This window comes from Pseudonaja textilis, chromosome 2, assembly GCF_049901715.1.
Source record: "Pseudonaja textilis isolate UNSWEBS1 chromosome 2, rPseTex1.2, whole genome shotgun sequence".
NCBI classification, from domain to species: domain Eukaryota; kingdom Metazoa; phylum Chordata; class Lepidosauria; order Squamata; family Elapidae; genus Pseudonaja; species Pseudonaja textilis.
Genome location: NC_141991.1, coordinates 118213621 through 118231390, shown reverse-complemented (window position 1 = coordinate 118231390; position 17770 = coordinate 118213621). Strand labels below are relative to the sequence as shown.

The 17770-nt window shown below is 37.8% G+C and overlaps 1 protein-coding gene across 10 annotated transcripts in view; it reads left to right on the top strand.

The window, feature by feature from the left end:
* ARSG (arylsulfatase G) overlaps positions 1-17770 on the top strand; it is a 104430-nt gene that overhangs the window by 62386 nt on the left and 24274 nt on the right. For all 10 annotated transcript variants that reach the window (XM_087925044.1, XM_087925040.1, XM_026711196.2 and 7 more), the window contains 2 exons: positions 6830-7026; positions 10384-10464. In XM_087925044.1, coding sequence (XP_087781170.1) covers positions 6830-7026; positions 10384-10464 — 278 coding nt within the window. The remainder of the gene's footprint in view (positions 1-6829; positions 7027-10383; positions 10465-17770) is intronic.

Below are 17770 nucleotides of genomic sequence, written 5' to 3'. Positions count from 1 at the left end.
AGCAAATTATTGTAAAGATACGTTTAATGAAGATTGTTCTGTGTCGTCTTGGAAATGTTGCATTTGTTTATTTTTAAGGTACATGAGAATATATGATAAATTACACAAACACACTCATGTACACAGGCTGTATTTCTGGTCCCATTTTGCAGCCGTAGTCCCCTCCTTTTTCTTTTGGAAAACCCTGAGGAAGAACAAGACTTCTCTAAGGAAATAAATCTAGTTGTATAGGACATGGGGCTTGGTTACCCGAGGGAGTTCTCATCTCCCCTAGTATTTGCCCAGCCAATTTGATCTGGTAGGGTTAGTGTGCTTTGAGTTCCTTTGATTAAGCAATGTCGTTTATCAGGGCCCTAGAAGCTTTTCTCCCAGGCCTTTAGTCAGCGTGAATGAAATCCCCTTGTATTGTGTGGGTGTGTTTCCAGTCCAGTTTTTCTCATCTTGTCATCTTTTAATTCTTACTTTTATTTCTTAAACAATTTTTTAAAATGTTTTTACTTGAGAGTTGCCTAGAGTCATTGGGAGTTGGGTGGCTTACAAATTTAATAAATTAATCAAAGTACTGGATTGCGATGTACTGGCTTCTATGATAAACAAGAGGGGCTTTTCAATACTTGCACTCCATATGAAGCATTTTTCTTCAAAACAGTACAGCTTGTGTCCTCACTTACTTGTCATTCTGTCTGAAGTTATGACAGTGCTGAGAAAATCACTTTGCAGCCCAATATGACCATGTATTACCTTCTCAGCATCCTTCTGTCATGCAATCACCATTACAATCAATATGCATTGTCCTATGTCTGACATGGTTCTTTCTTCTGTTTCCCATCTTACAGAGCAGAGATTGAAGAGGAAGGGATTGCAAGAGAATAAGCTGTTATCTCTTCCGCGTTTTGAAAACAGTGTGATTGTGCCAGCAGCAGGAAAGGGTCAGACCAAAAACAAAATTGCCTACAGAAATCACCTGCTTTTTTTCTCATGTTCTTTTATAAATCAGAGAGATTGGAAAGGAAGGGATCTCAAGAGAGTGGACAGCATAGCCTGTCCACAACTCCTAGTCATGGGCTGCTGGCACAATTTTATTCTATTCAGTGTGTGCAAGACAGCAAGCCAGACACTTGAACTTTCCAAAGGACAGGGAAGTGTTTAGAAGGCAAACAAAAGCTGAAGTGTGAAACTGTGTAGTCTTGTCTCTTTCTAGCTGAAAAGCATAATCACAATCACATGATTTCTCACTTAGCGACAGAGTTGCTGATCCAAATAAAGCAAAGATTACTTCTGAGCAGTTCTTTATTCAGGCTTGCACAATTGCTTCATAAACCGTTCCTGTGTTTCTACATGCATGTCAGTCACTTTCCTTCATGTTTTTCTTAGTGAGGCAGTATGTGGAGGCAGCTGAGCTCAGTTAAAGTGCAGGCTGGAAAACAAGATATAGCTGCTTTAATGGTTCTAGAAGAGATGCTTTGTGTGCATTTCTGCATGTTGTGAAGGAACTCTTTTAAAGGATTTGCACGGTCCTAGGCAGAAGTGCTTTTCTTGAGGGCTCTCCGTGAAGATCTAAAATTCCTCCTAAAAGCTGCTCTCCTTTGATATTACATTGCTTTCTTTAGAAGTGGGAAGTACCCATCCCAGGCCTTTGTGGTCAAAGAACCAGAAAATTGTATCAGCCAAATCTTTCTGTTCCATGTCCGTGTATACATCGCCATTTTTCCAAGGAGAATGATGAAATAGATAGCAATACAAGAGGATGCAAGGATTATTTCTAAATGGTAGTCTTTGACACAGCAGTTGTGAGCATAATGGTGACATTCTTGCACTGTTGAGCTTCATGTGCAGTAAATATTAGCTCAATAACCATTCCACACTCTATTTTTAATTGGAAAGATTGGTTAGTCCACATACAAGGAATACATGGATAAATTTGACATCAGAAATTCCAGTATCTAAAACCAATGGAAAATATTGTCAGTATCCCAGAAGATAGTGTTACACTGGTTTTAGATAGATTTTGTTATAAAATACTTGATATAGGATTCGTTAAGAAATTAAATTGTATTGTTCATGGATCATATCTCTTTGTATATAAACTCACACACACAGTTGGAGGCAGATGAGGAACCTTTTGTTTCTACAAACATTTATGCACTATAATAAATCTAACATTTAAGATGCCTCAACATTCTTTGCTGATGAGTCAAAGAGGATTTCTTTATCTTCCATTCTTGCCAGATCGTCTTCTTTCCTGGAAAATATATGAAGGTTGATGTAACAGTTGTTATTTTAATGCAAGTGATTTATTATAGTATTGAAAGAAACTGCTTTGCGTAGCAAGTCAGCTGTAAATTAGTGCATAATAGAAAATGGTGTTATTTGCTAAATAATAGCAGGGAGAAGTAAACTGTTCCATGTGTAGGTCCTGGGGAAAAGCCATTTCCTGAGAGAGAAATGAGGGAGTTTAGATCTGGATTTGTACATCTTGTTGATCCATTCTGTGTTTTGGTCGATTGAAGGTCCTATCAAGTCATTTTCGACTCTGAGTAGCAACCACATAGATTTCCTCCATGGTGATCTGTCCGAAACCTGGGTCTTCTAATAGTACACCCTTCAGCACTGAAACTGGCATCCATCCGCCTTACTATTGGTCATCCTTATCTTTCCTTCCACCTTTTCTAGCGTTGGACCATTTTCAGAGAGGTTTTCCCATTCTTTGTTTATCCTGCATTTATTGATTAATCAATTAATGAGAAGTGAGCAAAAGTCTAGCAGCTCTGAGTTTTAGTGGGCATTAAGGATTCAGAGAGTATGTGAGCAAAGGAGAGTTTGACACAGTGTATGGGAAAAGTAGCTCACTAAATCGCACCTGGACAAAAATCAAGGGTCTTTCTTCATTAACCCTGAGGAGAAAAAGTGGTGCACTTGCATTTAATTCAGGACTAGTAATTCAGAAATAGCTAAGTTTCAAGAAAAGTAATTCTTTTAGCCAGAAAGTCGCACTGGTAGCATTGTCTGTGGGAGGAATAAAAACAGACAAGATGGTGGAATTGGTATTGCAATTGTATTGTATTAGCCTTGCTCTATGTATAAAAGGAGCTTCCTGCCATCTTGCCTTTTTTGACCCTCACCCCTTCTTTCACAGATGCCACTGCACATTGAAGAGGAAAAAAATAAAATAACAATGGTGGCATTTAAGATCACACTGTAAGCTTATCATCCTGTAAGTAAACAGTATAGGTAGCCCTCGACTTAACATCAGTTCATTTAGTGACCGTTCAAAGACATAATGGCCCTGACTTATGACGGTTTTTCACACAGCAACCCCGTGGTCATGTGATCAAAATTCAGATACTTGGCAACTGGTTCATATTCATGACCCTTGCAGTGTACCAGGGTCATGTAATCTCCTTTTGCAATCTTCTGACAAGCCAAATCAGTGGGGAAATCAGATTAATTTAATAACTGTGTTACTAATTGAACAACTACCGTGATTAATTTAACAACTGTGGCAAGAAAGATTGTAAAATGGGGCAAAATTCAGTTAACAACTTTCTCACTTAGCAACAAAAAATTTGGGCATAAGTCAAGAAGTGAGCAAATTGTACTTCCAAAACCAGCAAGCGTTGTAATGCAATGGTTTATTTTTCTTAATCCTTTATCAGCTCATGCATTCTCAATGGCTGGTGTCTATGGAAAATGACTTAAGTCTTGCGGTTAATTTTTTATTGGAGCTGCCCAGAGTTTGTTGAAAGATCAGTGGTTATATAAATATAATAAATAAATAATAAACAAACAAAGTAACAGCCACCGCTTCTTACATTGCAGCAGGCAGTGACTGATCTGTGCTCAAAGTGATGAAACATGTATGCCGGTAGATGTGGGTGCTCTAAACTCATTAGTATCTCAAGAGCTGCAGCGTTCTTAATGCAGTTGAGTTTTTGAATTGGTGCAGATATTTAAAGAATATTACGAACCCTGCTTGAAATAGAATTCTATTCCGTAATTATTTCTTCAAAAGATTTCTCAGCTTTATTCCTAGCCCACTTGTGCTTCCCACACTTCATATCCTTTCCCAAATGTAACCACACTATGCTTTCCTAAGAAGAAAAGGAAGGAAAGAAAGATTTATACTTTTGTAGCTCTTAAAGGGCTTGGAGGTTAAGAAAGTTGTTAACTTCCAAGAAGGTCAAGAAAATATCGGTCAGATTGTTTTTCTCTCTTTCTTTCTCTCCTCGCCCCCCCCCCCTCTCTCTTTCTTTCCTACTCAAAAATATAACATTCCCTGTCTGTCCTACAGAATGAGATCAACTGGGGAGCAATGTTAACATTTCAGTACAAGTTAATTAATATTTCCTGACCTGGCAATTAAATATAAACCTTTGCAAGGTTAACAATTTTTCTAATACATTTCAGTGACCCAAAATTTTGTAAGTGAGCAGTAAGAATGGACCACATTGTTCAACTATTTCTCATAGTGACAAAACCCAGGAACGATAAAAATAGAGGAACGTTCAACCTTCTTGTTCAATCTTTGACCTCAAAGTTACAACATTATGAGGCCTTGGGGGATTTCTGCAAGTTGGAGTAATAGCACTATTACTGTATGATAGACATCTTGCTGGGAAGAATAAATTCCTGCTTCTTCCATCTACTCTGCCTGGGGGCTGCTAACATCAGGCACCATTTTGCTGATGCAACCACTAGATAATGCTCATTGACTTCTATTTTAAAATATGTATGTATTTATAAAAATGGAAAAATTTAGACAGTTCAGATCATTAAAGCCTGCAAGATACCTGTTCTATGAGCTCTAGTGTAATTTCAACCATTTTTATTCTAAATGTATATGCATTGTTTTACATCTGCAGCATTGTGCAAAACCGCCTTAATGTCCACTGCCAGAAAAACTTCCTGATCTATATCTTTTATGTAGAAAGGACATAGCAACAGCCTATGACTGGTTTTTACTGGTTTTTAAAAATGTGCTTGCTTTAATTGTATACTGAAGAAGGGCTGTCATTAGGAAGTCTTCCAAACTTTTTCCTAGACTTCAGCTCTGGTGATATAGAAATCAGTGAGGTGAATTACAGAAGTTACACGAGATATGGGGTTATAGAAATGTTGATATTTATTTATAAAATTTATAGGCCGCCCATTTTACCTCAAGGTAATTCAAGGTATAGTTAAAGAATAAAAAAGAGGGAGGAAATGGAATAGGATAGTAACTACTTGATAGAGAGAGAGGGAGAGAGAGAAGGAAGTCATAATTCTATTTATTATTTTCTTTTTTAAGCTTTCCTTTGATTCTTTATACTTTTATTCTATTTAAAATTCTAATAAAAAATATAAAGAAACAAAGGTGTGGGTCAAAGCTGTATGGATCAATCTTTTTGGTTAAGAAGATTGGGGAAGAAAAGTGACATTGTACAACTCTTGCTTCAGCCTCTGTGAAAGAGACCGAACAGGAGTGGTGCTGAGAGAAACTGTTCCTGTGTGTTGTTTCAGGGAAATGAAAAGTGATGACAAATGTCAGTGCAAGAAGGGAAAATTATTCCTGTCAGCTTTTTTTTTTTTAAATCAGTTGCTCAACTGGGTGGAGGCTTATGTTGCAAAGTGATTCTCAAAGCTGTGAGATGACAACAGAGGACAAACAGTGCAAACAGAAGAATTCCAGAAAATGCTAAAACAAGCTGTTTTTCCATTCATCCCAGTAAAAAGTAGCAACAGTTCCAGCCTTTGGTTACCCAGTATTTGTTAGGTCAAGTATGATGTCGTAGACATCATTTGATCCAACTTGTATAGCCAAGATAGAATTTTTTTAACAGCCAATGGGGAAATTATCAAGTAAATAAAAGGGAAATTATTAAATACGGAGAGAATAAAGGCATTAACTGTATTTAATTTTAATTAAAATAAACATTAATCCAATTTCGTTTTTGCCTATCACTGCTCAATTCCAAGCCATGGTTCCTCAACATATAAAAGGAAAATCTAGCTTTGATTCCTAAAATTTTGCACATATCTGCTTTAATGTATCTTCTAATTAAATGTGAATTAACAATAATTTCTTCCTGAGGAAAATGCAAGAATTTTGTTATCACCAGTTTACAGTTATACTTTTATAAATTTGTATTATTATAATTGCTGTCGTTTTTAAAAATATAAGTTGCTCGGAATCACTTGGTCACCTTTTTATGAATAAATGCATGCAAGGAAAGCTGATATGAACAGGTTTAGGAAATGAGATAAATGAAAGTTTGCTTAAGAAGCCAAAGAAAAGAAAATACAGAAGTAGAGGCAGTCTTCGACTTATGACCACAATTGATCCCAAAATTTATGTGACTAAGCAAGACAGTTGTCAAGTGAATTGCACTTGATTTTACTACCTTTCTTTGCCACATTTGTTAAGCAAATCACTGAAGTTGTTAAATGAATTGTGCAGTTAATAAACAAACCTGATTTTCCCCATTTTCTTGGCTTGTTGGAAACCAGCTGGGAAGATTATAAATTGTGATCACCTGGGACTCTGCAACTGTCAATAAATACAGTCTGGTTGCCAAATGCCTGCATTTTGATCACATGACCACAAGGATGCTACAACGGTCTTAAGTGTGGAAACCGGTCATAAGTCGCTTTTTCAATGCCTTTGTAACTGAATGATCAGTAAATGAATGGCTGTAAGTCAAGGACTACCTATACAACTGTTGGAATTTTAGTCAGTTGCTGTGTGAGACTAGTTTACCACTAGTAATGGTAGGTGTAATAATTCTGAGCAAGAATGTTGCTCCTCCACATAATTAACTGTTGCAAATCTTTATTTTATTTCGTTTTCCAGCCAGAAAGGCTTTCCTTTCTTCTTATATCTTGCTCTGGCTCATATGCATGTGCCTTTGGTTTTGTCTGAGGCATCTTGGAATCCATCTTGCCAAGATCCCTATGGAACATACTTGAAGGAAATGGATGCCTTGGTGGGACAGATCAAGGATGCGGTTGACAGCACAGCAAAGGAAGATACATTCCTCTGGTTTACAGGTGAAATCCACAAGTCTTAAAGTTGCCAGGTTTGGGGACCCCTGTCCTGGAGACTTATTTTGTCATATCCTCAATCGGTTCTAAGAGCTTTAGAGAGAAACAAGATGGAGATTGATTCAGGAAGGCCTCCTTTTGAAGGATCAGCTGGTAGCTCCTGCCCTCCAAATGAATCTCTGCTAATAAAAATGGTGGAATTCATGGAACAAAATTAAAAGTTGCTGCGATAGAATGGAGGAATATTTGTGTGTGTGCTTGTACTTGTTGTACCTGCAAGAGCTTAAACAACTATCCATTGCTAGATCTAGTCATAAACTATCAGAAATGGTTTTTAAACCTGTGGGACATCCAACTGAATAACAACACTTGTTATTAATATTCAGATGAATGTACTGGAACTATAATTTTTTAAAATGTTTTTTTTTAATACAAACAATCCATCTTCTATTAACTGGTGTGTCATCTGAGTACAAATATCTTGTGCAATAACAATTAGTTTACAGACTTATTCATTACATCAATATTAATTCTCTTAATACTGATATACATAATATATCTAATTATTATAGCAATCCTCATCTTAATGTATTTAATTCTATTAACATATTTTCTATATTTCACTAATCATGTTTTGTTTCTTTCATCTTTATTCTCTAGCCATCGAAAAAATAGTTTTCATATCATATAATATTCAGTTTGTTCCTTCTCTTTAATTGCAAGTGTTAACTATTCATTTCTGCACATTCTAATATTTTCCTGATCACACTCTCATCAGTAGGAATGGAACTATCTAACTGGCGGGGCCAGTCAGAGGTGGTATTTGCCAGTTCTCCAAAGTACTCAAAATTTCCGCTACTGGTTCTCCAGAACTGGTCAGAACCTCTGAATCCCACCTCTGATGAGTTGTCCTGAGTCTTCTACTTAAGGAACTGGGCAATGCCTCCTCCTTTTAGCTTCAATAATCATCCAGTGTCACATGGTCTTGGATAACCCATCAAGTCTTGAATTCTATTGAGTAAACTTATTTTCTCCACACAGCTGGGCTCCTTTCTGAAAAGAGAAATCAGCACACAAGTTTTGCTTTTATAAAAGTGCTTTTTTGTTTCCCTATAATAAGCCAGAGCAAGGGTTTCAGATTCAGTGTAAATTTGAGTAACTGATTGAGGGCATAGCATACAGTTCTGTTCTCCTTTGAATCTTAAGAATCCTTGCTTCTTCTGAACTTACAACATTTACATAGCTGTAGCTAAGTTTTAGCCATGAAGCAGATGAGGTGATACAACTGGCTGGTTCTAGATTGTTCTCAAGAAAACCTGTGTGGTATAGGTTAACCTTGGCAGTTATTCTTTCTTGTCACCAGATTTAATGTGGGAGATGAACAGGCTGCCCAATGTACTTACAATTTGAAAGGGGTTTTGCACATATCAGTACCCCTTTATGAAGTTTGTTCACCATAGGCATTGTTTCCATGAATGAATTCTTCAATTCTAGCCAAAAACACAAACCTTGTCACCTTTGACTAATAATTAAGTACTTCATTACATAAGAACAAAATAGCCAGTTCCGAAGTCTGCTGTTAATGAGTTGTTTTCTCCCAAGTGGGGGAAGTAAAACATGGTTCATTAAATTCCAAGGCAAACTCTTTCTTATTATTGTTTTGTCTCCCAATCCTTAAGAATTATTCAAGTGGCAAATAGTTTTCCTCCTCACTCAGGTAAAAAGTCTCTCTCCAAGTTGTTTTCCATGTTTTGAGGGGGAAAAATGCTAATCTTTTAGAGTTTGTCTGTAATTGTCCTGCTTCACAGCCCTGTTTAGATTCCTCTTGAAGGAAAGGGACCCATTTGCTATTCAGTATGGTTTGGCAGCCAGGGTTTCTTTAAAAAAAATATACAAATTTTATGAAAGAAATTTTTATTAAGCTCATTCACTGTTGTATATCATCCAGATACACTCTTGTGAGATGGTCAGCCATATAACTATGACAAATATTTTTAACAAAATAAAATTGATATAAATATTAGAAAAGAAAGAGTGAAAATAAGAATAACGAGTAAGTAGAACAGATGTAAATCTAAATAGAAGAGGAAAAAGAAAAAAAAAGTTCAGATCAATACTGTAATTTGTCAGCTATACGTGCTGAGGAAAATAATGAACACAAGAAGGGGCGCCCAACTGTACATAATAAGAATTTCCACATTAGCCCTATGTTACTCTGCAGGAGAATATGTCAGCTCTGTTTGGTATAGATCAAAAACATGCAAACAGGAAAAGATGGGAAATGGGTTGAACTAGTACTCATCCGGAAGAAGCTCACACTTGCTGGGGAGGCTGTGAACTCCTGAGTCATTCCAGATCCTAGCCCAGCTCAGGATTTGAAGACTATTCTCTCAGCCTCAATAGTCCCTTGTAAAGCAGCCTTATAAATTAAAATTTCAAGTAGGATACAGGTAGCCTTTGCTATTTATTTTTCCACCAACCAATAGATTTGTTAGGCCAGCTTGATCTTATCCCCATGTTTTGCATAATCACCATGCTTGTTTGTTGATATTGGTTCAATGAAAGTTTAGATTGCAGGCACCCATTTTGTTTCTGCAATCTAAACCTTTATTTTAGAATTGTACCTACAATGACACACTTTATTTTGGTGGGTCAGGGATTTTAACAAAAAAGTGATGGATTTCCTTTGTTTTCTCTGAAAACATTTTTGAGAATATATTAAAACTCCTGCATTAAGGAACAGGTGAATCCCTGCAGGGATGGAATTCTGAGGTCTTGTATATCCTTTATAATCTTGTGCAGTGGTGCTATTCTACCGGTTTGGCCCAGTTCTGGCATATTGGTAGCGCCAAAGATCAGCTGAGACGGAACTGGTTCTCTCTGAGGAGTTGCTATTGGGCCTACCCGGGTTCCCACACTGATCTTTATTCCTTGCTTTTGAAACGCAGTTGCTTTGCGCAGCACAGCAGATTGCTGCGCGTCAGCTGTTGAATCTACAGGGATTGCAGGAGGTGAGTAGGAAAACCTCTGCACGTGCACAAAGTGTGTGTTTGGCGTGCGTACAAAGTGCGCCCACCAAGACACACCCACCAAACCAGTGGTAAACCTCTTTGAAACCCACCACTGATCTTGTACCTTCCTTTCCAGTTTCATATAACCCATTTGATAGCATAAGAAAAAGAAGCTTGATGAAGCATGATTAATCATATGTAATTGCTAATATAAATAATATTCAGTTGAAAGAAATGGGAACTACACTCTTTGGCCCTTCAACCATAACCTGGCTGTAGCTACTCGTACTGTTTGCAATGAAAGACACCTTCCTGTTCTGTTTATCAACAAGGTCTCCTCTTATCTTTCTAGCGGACAATGGTCCTTGGTCTGAGAAGTGTGACTATGCAGGAAGTGTTGGTCCATATACAGGGATGTGGCAAAGAAAAAAAGGTAATGTCGCTTTTTAAAAATTCTCTTCAGCTCTTCTGAATAGAAAATTTGGGTTGCATGTTCTTTTTCTTTTTACATTTTCTTTCTCAATCTGGTAGCTCCTCTTTCTTCTTTTGAAACATGCTTTGCTGGGCACATGGCTGCATGAAATTAGAGGGCTATCCAGTTTTGCCCCCAGCAGTCATTTATGAAGAAGAGTCAGTGTGGGAAAGTTGCCTATGTGATGTTTACTCTTTCAAACATGATAAAGAAATGTTATGTTTAATATTATTATTAAACATTTAAATTTTATGTAACATCAAAAATAAACTTTTATAGCCGCTTTTATTATTTATTCATGCTATTGAGATTGTATTTAACCCTTAGATTATTTTCTCAGCAGCATCAAGTTTGAAATGAGGATCCCATTTTTCATGGTTTCTCACACACTTATTTTTCATGGTTTAAAATGCTGTCATAATGGAACTTTGCACGCTTCTATCAGAACAAGGACTAATGTCCTCTCAGCTCAAACAACAAAGGAAGAGGGACAGTTATTTCTGCTTACGCAGACAGGAAGATGCAGCATAAATGCAGATCTTTCCTGGTTTTGTATCTGATACCCTTGGTGTGTATGTCTGTGAGTGAGTACGCATGAACTGATGCCCTTAAAGTCATTCATAGTCCCCCAGTTACTGTTTGAGAATAGCAGTAGCTGGCTTTTCCACATCTGTTTCCTGTCCGTTTCCAAATATAGAAGGGAAAAAAAGACTGTGGCAGAACTCCTACAGAGGAAGTCCCAAAGTTTCTTTTCATTGTTTAAAAACTGTTCTATAGTTTTTAAAAGATTCTACCTCGACACATATCATTTCATTCACGCAAATGAATGTCTGAGATTGGCAGCCATTGCTTTTCCAAAATAAAACCTATGTCATAAAAATAATTAATTCATTTGAGCTTATTGCAAGCCATCTGCTCCATTAGAGGTCTTTAAAAATAGATTGGGAAAATTCATAGAGAACTTCCCACAGCATCAAGATAGTGCCCTACTGTGGGTTTTATTGTTATTAGGATAATTATTGATGTTTGTAACAGACCAGTGTGTGAGAGAATAATTCATGTCAGCAGTGAATAAAACTGAAATAGCGGTCGGCTAATTTGCGAGCCTTTTTTATCTGTATATCAAGACTCTGGAGTCTTAGATGTCTTTTCATAAGCTTTTTCACTAGAAGCAATTTTTAAAAATTAATTATTTTTAAATCCCAAATCAAATTTACAACAGATTGAAATGTTGAATAAAATGCAATATGCAAAATGAACAGAGGTGGTATTCAGCAGGTTCTGACCAGTTCTGGAGAACTGGTAGCGGAAATTTTGAGTAGTTTGGAGAACTGGCAAATACGACCTCTGACTGGAGATTTTACAGTATCCTTCCCCTGCCACGCACACCAAGCCACGCCCACAGTACCAGGAGTAAAAAAAAAAAATTGAATCCCACCATTGAAAATGTAGCACATCGAAATGATGGAAAGGGTTTTAAATGCAGGGAAAATATAACTCCAAAATACTGTCAGCATAAATCTCATGGAAAGAATGCAAATAAAAAAAAAATAGAAGGGGAGGAGGAGGAAACTATATTGCTTATCAGTCAGAATAGAGCTGGAAGGGACTTTGGAGAACTTCTAGTCCAACCTCCTTTTTCACTACCACGTCAGTCTAAGAAATGAGATAAAGTTTCAACACTCTGTCTTATTATAGCTGTATAATTCAGTTAAACTGTTATCTTTCCTGAAGATGCTAGTTATTTTCCTGCTGTTTTTTTTTGTACACAAGGATCTAGAAAAAAAAATGAATCTGTTCATAAGAAGGGAGACCTTCATTAAGAAATACTAAAAGTATTTCCTTGAGAAAACCCTACCACCACCTATGTCTTATTGGAATTGAAAGTCTTACATATATATGAAATAATTCTCCACAGCTTCTCAGAGAATCTTGAGAAGTGTTTGAAAAAGAGTAACATCTGAAATTGGTCTAGGAACATCTCCTTTGCTGCTAATTTTCCATTTTTGGTTTTTCAATTTTTCTCCTGTTTCTTTCAAAGGAATATTTTGTTTGTTATCGCTCAGATTTTCCCTGGAATCTTTTTGTAATTTGTAATTCGATGCAGTAGAGGAATTGAATAGCCTCTATTGAAATAAATGCCAGAATACGAATTCTCTCTGTTCCACAAAGACTTGTTCCAGAAAATGTCTCTATTTGAGCTTATCTATCTTTCTTTCTTTCTTTCTTTCTTTCTTTCTTTCTTTCTTTCTTTCTTTCTTTCTTTCTTTCTTTCTTTCTTTCTTTCTTTCTTTCTTTCTTCCTTCCTTCCTTCCTTCCTTCCTTCCTTCCTTCCTATCTATCTATCTATCTATCTATCTATCTATCTATCTATCTATCTTTCTATCTATCTTTCTATCTATCTATCTATCTATCAAAGCGAAAATGCACTCATGCGACATCACAAAATCTCCAGAACTGTAAAGCTTACAAACTTAAAATTTGGCATGTACGTTCCTCTTGGCTTCTAGGTGCTCACTAAAAAAGGATTTTTCAAATTGACCACCACAGCATTAGTATTTCCCATATTATTATTAACACGCTCTGATGCTAAGGAGTTCTACTCCCCCTTCCACCTGAAAATAAATCTCTTCAAAATGTAAAACACAAGCAGAGGAGGGGAGTTTCAGTTTTACTTTCACAGCAGCAAACAGCTTTACTACAGAACAGTTGACCTAAGCCATGCCCAGGCTCCTTGCTGTCTCCTTGCTCACACAGCAAATACTGCTTGAGTTTCCAAACAGCCCTCTGATGCTAAGGAGTTCTACTTCCCCTCCTCACCTGAAAAGAAATATCTTCCAACTGCAGTTCAGCTAAGCCATGCCCGGGCTCCTTGCTGTCTCCTTCTTGTTCACACAGCAAATACTGCTTCAGTTTCCAAACAGCCATGAACTCTTACACACACTGACAGGACACTAACCAGATGAATATCAATGGATGGTGGTGGGCAGAGGCACAATTCCTCCCCCCCTTATTTTCCTCCCAAAAACTTGCCCGATCACATAGTTTTGTAGCAAAGCATGGGTACCCTGCTAGCATTTGATATTCTTTGTGCTTCAGGACAGTGCATGAAGGAAAGATAGGTCAATTTTTCAATTGACTGCCATTTATTTGAATTCAAGGCATTTGGAGGGGGGAGGGGGACTAAATTGAGTTTGTTTCCTTTAGCCCACTTTTCAGTGGAGAACCTTTAGATTTGACAAGCAAAACTAGAATGTATTCGTTGTTAAAACTGAGTCAGTGCTTCCAGTTGCGAGCCCCATAAAACCTGGCTTTTGTTAAGAGAGAAATCAAACAATTTCATGACGGGCATCTGAAAGAAACCAAGCTGGGTGAGCTAAATCTTTTTACTCCGGGAAAACAACAATTGTAATGAAGGGATATTCCGTCGGGACCCAAACATTTGAAATTACACAGAGTCTCAAGGCAACAATTTTCCATGTCTGCTATGGGCACAACAAATAATCATTTTACAATAAAGTTTCCTTCAAGTTGACCTCAGTTTTGGATATTTTCATGTATTTATAGTATCATAGCAACACAGAACAACACCTTTTTTTTTTTTATTGTCCCCCACCGGGGATATCCCGGCAGCTTAGAAGATGAGCTTGCCCATCTTAACTTCTGACGCTGCAACATCCTGAGGCCCTTTTACAGCAGCTAAGTACAGGTAGTTCTCGACTTACAACAGTTCGTTTAGTGACTGTTTGAAGTTACAATGGCACTGAAAAAGGGACTTATGACCATTTTTCACACTTACAAGTGTTGCAGCATCCCTGTGATCATGTGATAACAATTCGGATGCTTGGCAACTGATTCATATTTATGGTGGTTACAGTGTTCCGGGGTCACGTGATCATCTCTGGCAACCTTCTGACAAGCAAAGTCAATGGGGAAGCCAGATTCACTTTACAACCGTGTTACTAACTTAACAACTGCAATGATTCACTTAACAACTATGGCAATAAACATCATAAAATGGAGCAAAACTCACTTAACAACTGTCTTGCTTAGCAATAGAAATGTTAGGCTCAGTTGTGGTCATAATTCAAGGACTCCCTGTACAGTACAAATCGAATTAGCCTAAGTAGCAAAGACATATTTTATGGTTTTGTGCCAGGAATAACCTATGAGGAGGAGATGATGATGATGATGATGGAGGAGGAGACATTGCTGTCATTGAAAAGAACCATGTCTCATTTCTTAATATAACCATCCCAACAGACAGTGATGTTGCAAGACACAGTATTGGAAAAGATGACAAAATAACAATACTTAGAATCAAAAGATCACAAATTTTGGAAAAAGTGGTATTGGGGCAGTAGGTGCAAAATATCATGAGTGTTTAGAAAGAAATTGGATTGTCTAAATTTGGAATAGTTTACAACCACCAAATTACTAAACAGCATAATTGATTATGTCATCCATTATTAGATACAGGTAATCCTCGCCTTACGACCACAGTTGAGCCCAAAATTTCTGTTGGTAAGGGAGACAGTTGTTAAGTGAGTTTCTGTCCCATTTCACAACCTTTCTTGCCACAGTTGTTAAGTGGAATCACTGCAGATGTTAAGTTAGCAACACGCTTGTTAAGTGAACCTGGCTTCCCCATTGACTTTGCTAGTCAGAAGGTCTCAAAAGGGGATCACATGACCCTGGGAAACTGCCGCTGTCATAAATATGAGTCAGTTACCGAGTGGCTGAATTTTGATCATGTGACCATGGGGATGCTGCAATGGTTATAAGTGTGAAAAACAGTCATAAGTCACTTTTTCCAGTGCCTTTGTAACTTTGGTCACTAAACAAATGGCTGTAAACTGAGAGCTATCTGAGAGCTATCATTTACGGCTGCAAGCCCTTCAGTAGGGTTCAAATCATGAAGAAGAAAACCAGCCAGCATCAGCTATGAAACATGATAAATAGAAATAGGAAAGCCTCATTAAGAAAACTTCGAGTTGTAGTGACTGCTTTGAATAAAACATGGGTACTTCTTAGCAGCTTTCTTGGCGATAACTGAAATGGTTTGGCATACTGAGTCACTATGGCGCAGTGGTTAGAGTGCAGTATTGCAGGCTACCTCTGCTGATCACCGGCTGCCAGCAGTTTGGCAGATAGAATCTCACGAGGCCAAAGGTTGACTCAGGCTATCATCCTTCCGAGGTGGGTAAAATGAGGACCCAGATTGTTGAGGGCAATAGGCTGACTCTGTAAACCACTTAGAGAGGGCTGTAAAAACACTGAAGTGATATATAAGTCTAAGTGCTATTGCTATTACCTTTTTCCGAGCCTAACCTTCAACCTTTGGATTTGTTGGTGGTTTTCCATCCAAGTATTCAACAGATTCAACCCTGATTAATAGCTCAACTCAGAACAGCTAGACACCTCTATCTTAACTGGGGAGTAACAGTCTTGGTGGGAATAACAACAAAAACACTGCTCCTGTAATTGTTATTCTTTGCCCTTCCAAAAGCCTTGGTTAATCCTCTCAGAATGGTTAATCCTCTCAGAATGGTTTCTGGTATACCACTAAACTTCTATTTAAATTTTTGGATTTTGGTTATCATTCCCATCTTCCCACTCCCTATATTCATGAGCTTCCATGTGGGAGGACAAAGCCTGCAGGAGATTTTTGTATGTGCGTGCACATAAGGACAGGACTTTAGTCGTAATAACATGCCACCACTTGCAAGTTCTATACTTTCGCCCCCACCCTCTGAGACTTGTCACTATCTGCACTGCATCAGACAACAATAAGCCACCTGGTTCAGGTACTATAAGTGAGGGCAGATAGCTTGGGTCACACCTCTTTTTTCTAGTACCTCATTACTTGTTCCTCCCTGCTTAATATCTGCTGGAGAACTGGCTTTATTGCTGCCCGCATCTATTCTACAAGCATAATCATTAGAGTAAGATCTGTTTGAGAATAATTGATTTAAAAAAAAATCTAGATTTATGAGAGAATAGAAGGGTAACTCATCAAATTTAGAGGTGGCATTAAGCTGTCAGAAATAGCCAATATCCCAGAAGACAAGCTCAGAATCCAAAAATATCTTGACAGACTTGAAGGTTTTACACTTTAGGCAGGAAAAATCAAAGGTACAAGTACAGATTAGGTGAAACTTGTCTCAAAAACAGTAACAGGGACTTTGGAGTCCTAGTGGACACTCCCTTCATCATGAGCTAGCAGTGTGTGGGAACAGCCAAAAAAGCTAATACAATCTTTGCTTGTATAAATAGAGGCACGGAATCAAATTCAGGTGAAATGGTAGTACTGCTTTATAAAGCTTTAGTAAGGCCACACCTGGAACACTACATCCAGTTTTGGTCACCAAATTACTAAGGAGATGTTGAGACTTTGGAAAAATTACAAAGAAAAGCAACCAAGATGATTAAAGGCCTGGAGACTAAAACATATGAAGAATTGTTGTGGAATTTGGCTAGCATAGAGGAAAGGGCAAGGGGTGACATGATAGCAGTATTTCAGGGTTTGAGGGGCTGCCACAAAGAAAAGGGAATGAGCTTATTTTCCAAAGCACCAGAGAACAGGACAAGAAACAATGGATGGAAACTAATCAAGGAGAGAAGCAATCTGGAATTAAGAAGCAACTTCCAGGGAGGACAATTAACCAGTGGAACAGCCTGCCTTCAGAAGTTCTGGGTGCTTCATCATTGGAGGTGTTCAAGAAGAGACTGGACAACCATTTGTCCGAAATGGTATGAAATGTTTGAACAGGAGATTGGTTGGGCTAGAAGACCTCCAAGGTCCCTTCTAACTCTATTCTCAAATGCTAAAAGAAGGGTCTGATTTAAGTTGTCTGTCATTTATCTGAATGCCAGAAGTAAGGTTGTGGTTGCCAAATTTTCAATTGTCTGCTAGGGTTAGACTTTCAATCTGCTTCATGCTGTGAAAAGCTATTACAAATTTTTGTATATCAGGATGCTTTAGAGTTTAGAAGATGTAAGTCCTAGCCAAATTGTTTTCTGCTCTGTTGGACAACCATAGATGAAGGGAAGTGAATGCTTTTTTGGATGGGGGAGGAATGAAGTTTGCCCATTGAGGAGGTGAGCCAAAGACCCTTCTGGATTAGTCTGATCTGTTTCCTTTGTTTCCGTGTGAAGAGGCAAAGGGGAAATTGCCTACAGTGCCAGCAGGAGGGATAATTTTTTAAACAAAGCAGTTATGCCAGGTGTATCATTATATAAATGTATTTGCAGACTGATAGAACAG